Source organism: Pteropus alecto, unplaced genomic scaffold (genome assembly GCF_000325575.1).
Source record: "Pteropus alecto unplaced genomic scaffold, ASM32557v1 scaffold3, whole genome shotgun sequence".
In the NCBI taxonomy this organism is placed as follows: Eukaryota; Metazoa; Chordata; class Mammalia; order Chiroptera; family Pteropodidae; genus Pteropus; species Pteropus alecto.
In genome coordinates this window covers 43,702,102-43,708,697 of record NW_006442484.1, presented here as the reverse complement: position 1 = coordinate 43,708,697, position 6,596 = coordinate 43,702,102, and the positions used below count along the sequence as shown (strand labels likewise).

General features: G+C 42.4%; 1 protein-coding gene across 3 annotated transcripts in view; it reads right to left on the bottom strand.

Moving 5' to 3' along the window:
* CDCA7 (cell division cycle associated 7) overlaps positions 1 to 1,023 on the bottom strand; it is an 11,261-nt gene extending 10,238 nt beyond the window's left edge. For 2 of the 3 annotated variants that reach the window (XM_006921208.3, XM_025039489.1), the window contains exon 1: positions 858 to 1,010. In XM_006921208.3, coding sequence (XP_006921270.1) covers positions 858 to 878 — 21 coding nt within the window. In that variant the 5' untranslated portion in view covers positions 879 to 1,010. Of the gene's footprint in view, positions 1 to 857 lie in introns of all 3 variants that reach the window. The other variant, XM_006921209.3, reaches the window with a different exon arrangement.
* Between the last annotated feature and the right edge of the window lie 5,573 nt (positions 1,024 to 6,596).

The following is a 6,596-nucleotide window of genomic DNA, read 5'->3' as shown; positions in this document are numbered from 1 at the left end:
TCCTTTCCACCCAGCCCCCACCTTCTAACCTCTCCTGGGGCAGACCCTACTTTCCGGTTTCCGTTAGAGCAAGAAGTAACGTTCCATTCAGGCAACGTCCTGCAGCTTGAGTAAGGTTGGGGGGTGGGGAAGGGAGTGGGGAAATAGCAAATGGCAGGGAACAGTTTGGACCACCAAGTCCTCCAACTGCAATGCATCGCCTGGGACTAGAGACACGTCCGCCCATGTGCACAACCCAAATTCTAAAGAGACGGTTTGCAAGACCTTTAAACTTCAAACCCATCGACCTCCAGCGGTTAAAGCCAAGTGGCTGGCGCGAGAGCGCGCCCAGGCTTCCTCCGCAAGTGCGCACGGGTGGAGCTGCCCACCGCCGGGAGCTAAACGCAGCAAAAGGCTGGGGGACTGCAGGGCAAACTCCAAGGGACCTGAGAGTGCGGCTGCTCCCCTCCGCGTTCCAACAGCCCGGTTCGGGCGGACGGACACAGCGGGGGGCCCCGCGAACACAATGGGGAGACCCGCGGACACAATGGGGAGACCCGCCAGTCCCGGCAGCTGTCCCGCCCCTGGCGCACGTGGACCTTGGGCACACGTGGCCTTGGACAACCCAGCGCTGCCAACCATCCTGCAAACCGCTCAAATCTCCGAACTGCCCTCGTGCTGGGTGTGCACGGCGGGCGGGGATGGCCCCAGGCCCGGACTTATCCCAAATGCACAAAACCTGGGGCTTGCCTAAACGGGAACCTCCCAGGACCGCCAGTAGTTGATAAGCAGCACTCCGTCCGCAGAGTCGGAGGGAGTCGGCCTGAGCCCAGCACCCGCCGCGCCCAAACCCTCGGGTTATTCCACCCAGCCCTCACCCGCACGCGGCGAGCGTCCATGCTGGCGGCCGGCGCCCAGGCCAGTGCTTGCAACGGGGAGAGCGGAGTAGCCACGCGCGCCGCGGTCCCACCGAGCAGTAGCAGCCCGAGCCGCGAGGCGGGCGGGCGGGCGGGGCGCCCAGACCCGGGCCGGGAGGGGCGGGGCTCCGGCCGGCTTTCCCGGGGCTGGGCGCAGGTCCTGCAAGCTGTGGTAACGGCTCGCCCGGGCTCATGACCTGCTCAGCCCCGGGAGAAAAAGAGCCTGCCAAAATAGTCTAAATGTAAGTGATAGCTTTGGAGGCGCGTAAAATCCGTCTTGAAAAAGTGGGCGTTTAGGGCTCCATGACTCTCTCTATACGTTGCTGCACGGTCCTGAGCGAATGGCGCGAAAGTGGTTCGTATTGCCCCAGGGATAGCAGACTGATTTGCATGAATTCCGGGGCTGGGCGAGCAACTGTGAAGATGAAGGTGATGGAGAGCGGCGCGAGAGTCTTGAAGGTCTCGGCGCTTAGCGCTTTAATTGCGGCGTGCGTTTTACATTATTAAAAGCAAAAAATCAAAGAATCAAGCACGAACTCCACCCTTTATTAGCCCAGTCATTGACCCTGGGTGTAGCACTTCTTATCTGGTAGCCACGCCATTATCTAAAGCAGTGAAGTGCGTCAAATCCTGATCTTTCTTAACAGAAAGCACGGAAAGCCGAGTTGTTATTTTACCTAAGACTTGAGGTTTTTAATTTAGATAAAAGGCGCGGCTGTTAACATTTATGAGGTAAAGTTTTAGAGATGATCTGTTGTGGAAAGGAGCTAAAGACTATTAATGTGATATGGCGATCCTTTCTCATGTCAGAATTTCGAATTATCTAAATCAGAATGAACGTGAGATGTTTTTCATTGCCCTTTGACTCAAATCTGACATTACGACGAAAAAAAGTGTGAGGCTTTTAAAGTTTTTGTAAAGACTGGGGAAAAAAAAAGAGTTGCTTTCAGAAGAAAAAGTAAAATAAACTGGGTTGTTTTAAAAGACCCTAATTATAATCTTACATTTAAAATAAGTGCTTGAAATGGAAACACTCGCATTTTCCTCCTTCAAAACTTCTCTCTGGAATAATTCCTTCGCAGTGTGAGAGCATGCGTGAACACACTGCGTTTCTCTTCGGGTGTATTGATTACAAAAACTTGTGAGCAAGTAATAATGCACAAGAACAATGGATTGGAAGAATTGGAAGACTTGGTCGGAGTCTTCCAGCCTTTCTAAGAACGACTGGCAATGGTCACTGTGCCACAGTGCACGGGACAAAGAACTCATGGTCTCGAAGGTGGGCACCAGCAGAGGCTATTGGCAAAATTCCTGGAAGTAGTGGGGCCCTCCACAAATATTTGTTGAGCAAATAAACAGCTATATGAATGGTGAATGAACTAAACTTGTAGTTCGTGCTCTGTCCTTTGGAATACAATCTTGTGCCACTAAAATTAAATATATGAGAATTTGAAATTGTGAAATGCATAAAGTAGGGGAATATTTAAGTCTGTGAAACGTTCTGAGAGGAAAATTTTTAATCTTCCTGGGGCACTAGAAAATAATTTGTTTTATATACCTCTTTAGGGATCAGATCTCTGGTCCATCAGTCTTTTAGTAATCAGGAAAATGCAAATTAAAACAAGGATATACAGTTTCACTCAGCCTGGCAAAAATTTTAAAGCCTGCTAAGACCAGGGATATAATGAAATTCCAGCAATGATGTTAGTGTAAATTTTTTACTTCAGAGATCAATTCAGGAATATTTAGTAAACCCCAACAAAACCATTTCCAGATACATACCCTATAACAATGTTTTTCACATGGCAGGTTAGAAACCCTTGGCAAATTGTGAAGTCAGTTTAGTAGTTGCAACTAGTATGTTTTCTTCTTTCTTTTTGAAATAGAATAAAAATATAAAAGTAGTAAGTGTGAGTATCATTTCCTGAAACATTTGTGTCATTTTTGTGTTTGTGTGTGTACTGTACAAAATGTGTATTTCATGTTGTGCTTCACCATCAACAAAGTTTTCAAAGTACTGTCCTGGAGAATGTGTTTTGTACTGATGCTCTCTCATTTATTCATTTAGTCGAGGATTGCCAAATGGTGATTATACCAGGCACCGTTCTGAGTACTGGGAACACAAAGGCCAGAGAGTTAACGTGCTAGTGGAGAAGCATAAGTAAACAACTAAGATCATTTCAGGTGTGATAACTTCTGAGAAGAAACATAAAAGCAGGATAAGAGGACAGGAAGTGAAAGAGGTGCCAATTTTAGATAAGAAAAACAGGAAAGGTTTCTCTGGGGAGTGTTCCTGTCAGGAACCCAAATAAAGTAAGGAAGGAGGATGAAGAATGTGCTAACTCCAAGCAGAGTGAATAGCTGCTTCAAAGGCTCTATGGCAGTAACCAGAAGAAGCCCAGAACACCGAATTATGGGAAGCTAGGGAGAGAGAGTTGGGGCAGATGACCTGGGGACTTCCTGGCCATAGGAAGAGTTTTAGATTTTATCCCAGGTATGATGGAAAGGATTTCGATTAAGGAAAGACCCAACCTGATCCCATGGGCTATGTGAACTATAAACCGAAAGGGAGCAAGAGTGGAAGCTGGAGACACTTTGGTGTCCCTGGAGGAGAAAATGATGGCTTGGACATGGGTAGTTGTAGGATAAGAAGTGGTCAGATTTAAGATAAATTATTTTGAAGGTAGAGCTAATCGGAACTGAGGGATGGATGGTTCATTCATAGCAGCATTGTGTATCACAGTAAAATATTGCAAACAATCTAAATGCCCCTCAGAAGGGAAATGGGTGTATGAATAGTGGTATATTCACACAATGGAATTTGAAGAGTAATTCAAATTAATGGCATAGCTTACTCTGTATCAGTGTAGATAAATCTTAACAATGTTGAATGAAAATGCAAATTGCAAATATTTCTGTAAGGTATATGCCTTATGCAAATTTTAAAAACACAAAACATACATAAGTTGTAAAAATATAAAAACATGGACGAGCACAATAGGATAGAGGTGAACTCTGAGGAGGGAAAGATGGAGGAAAGGAGAGTGTCGTATCTTTGACTCTATTCTTAATGCTTGCTTTTTAAATAAATGGTATGAAAAAAATAAAAATAAAAAAATAAAAGGTATGAAGCAATATGGCAAAGTGTTAAATATGTCGAATATGAGTGGTGCGTACATGAATTTCTTTTATATTTTTACTCTCCTGGGTTGTTTTCTTTTTGCATCTGAAACATTTTATAATAAATTCTTTTAAATTTTGTAACATTTGTTCTGTCAATCAAGATTATGTATATATATATTTACAGTGTTAAATATAGTTATAGGGTCCTATAAATGGGAACGCAAGTTTGTCTTGCAATTTTAGGTAATTTTAAGTCAAATATATACCCTATAACAAAGTTATCATATGTTAATCATACGCTAGTAAATATGTTCACTTTGAACGAAAGACACAAAATGAATATGAATGGAAATTCACTGTGCAGAGAATGATGGGGGCCCAGACCATAGCAACAGGTTAATAGGGAATGACACTTCATAAGCACATACTTGACATATACAGATAGTATTTGATATGAGGGCTGTAAATATAATGATACTCAGTTAATATTAGAATGATTATAGATAGAATTTTAAACATTCTAAAATACCAGCATTCTGTTAAAGAGCTTTGAATTCCTCAGGCTATTATGAACTTTAAGGATTGTCGTGTCTTGTCCTATAACTTTTATTCACCTTGCACAGAGAATTCTATTTCGTATGATTAAGTTTGAAACTTGACCCTGAGGTTCTGCGCACTCAGCACTTGTATAACAACTTGAAATCAAGATGATTGGTTTTAGAATAAAGAATGCAAAAATTAATAAGTAAGTGTGAGTATTGTTTCCTGAAACATTGGTGTCACTTTTGTGTGTTTGTGTGTGCTGTACAAAATGTGTATTTCATGTTGTGCTTCACCATCAACAGTTTTCAAGAATGTGTTTTGTACTGATGTTCTCTCATTTATTTACTCAATCAAGATTGCCAAATGGTGATTATACCCAATTTCATTCTAGGGACTGAAACTGATGTGTCATTTGTAGATGTCACTTAAAAAGAAAACTGACGTCCCATAGATGTGCTGCTCTAAGTCCCACATACCCTTCTTCTTTCTGTCAGGAAATGTAACATGAACTTAAGTAGCTCTGTAAACTAGTGACCTTCAAACAGACCTTACACAGCAGGAAACAAAGGGCTGGAAAGAGTTTTCATTGTGTTTGCGGATACAGACAGGTTGCAGTCTGTCAGGTCATAAATCTCTATTTTAAATAACCCCCTAATTATAGATTTACCACCCTAGTGCCCAATTTCAGGATGTACAAAAGCAAAAGAAACCTAAAGACCCTAAAGTTGCCCGCAGCTTCTCTGTGGGAGGGCCCAGTTCCTTGGCACCTTGGTTCAGCTTAGTGCACAAATCCAACCTCTCCAAACTACAGTGTTATGTTTGCTTTTGACCATATGTCAACACTGTTTTAAGTAGGTCAGTTTGCTACAGCTAATACCTGATTAGAGAAAGGAATATAGACACATGAATGTAAATGTGGCCGTTTTGAACAAGAGGAAATATTTGTTTTTTCCCCAGATAAGCATTGTTCCTTCCATACCATTTTTTTTTTTAATTTTATTTTTTTATGGGAGTGCAGATATCTCTTTGAGATAGAGATTTCCTTTGGATATGTACCCAGAAGTGAGATTGCTAGATCATACGGTAGTTCCATTTTTAATTTTTTCGAGGACTTTTTATATGCTTTCCATACCGGCTACACCAATTTATGTTCCCACCAACAACGCACAAGTGTTCTCTTTTCTCCACATCCTCACCAACACTTGTTATCTCTTGTCTTTTTGATCATAGCCATGTAATGATAACTTTAAAAAACACAATGCAAGGAGGGAAAAAGACAAGAAAAATACTTGGCAAAATGTTAGCAGAAATTTCTTCTGGAATGGGGGAGCTATCAGTGATTTCTCTTTTACTTTTCTGTTCTTTTCAAATCATCTAGAATGAATTTAGGAACCACAGGAAGAAAATACAAAAGAGTGGCTCCTTGTCCTTAAAATAACAAATAACACAAAGAAAGAGAGGCTGCGTTGAGTTAGGGTGACTTGGAGAGGATGAATGATTAGGGGGAGCAGGTGAATGAGGGAGCAAGAGAGGAAGATGGGGTCAGGCAAAGCGAAGGCCTGTAGCTGGGGCCAGTCAGCTATGAAGTGCTTCCCAGTCATCCTGGGGTCCACCCTGAGCAGGCTCTGCACAGCCATCTGTAGGCACCTGGCAAGATTTTTGTTTGTTTTTCTCAAGAGCTTTTTGTTTGTTCTTAATTTAATTATCTCCTCCTTTGGAAACAACCGGGGTGTACCAAAAAAAGGTGTGAAAAATCTCTGTTCTTTGTATAAGCGACGTACTCTAAACTGTCCTAGTTGTGAATTTTCCAAGTCATTGATTTCTTCTTCAGGTCTGTTCGTTTAAAATAGCTCTTAGGAAACAGAGTAGTTGCAGAGAAAGGAAGTTTAACTATTAGCTAAAAGGAGACTTAGTGATTGTCTGCAGATTGATTAATTTCTGGAGTGAACAAAATTTAAGATATTGGTGGAAGCCCCATGGAAGAGCCTAATCTTCACACTGACCCGTAGAATTCAAAACCAGTCCACCAGCAGT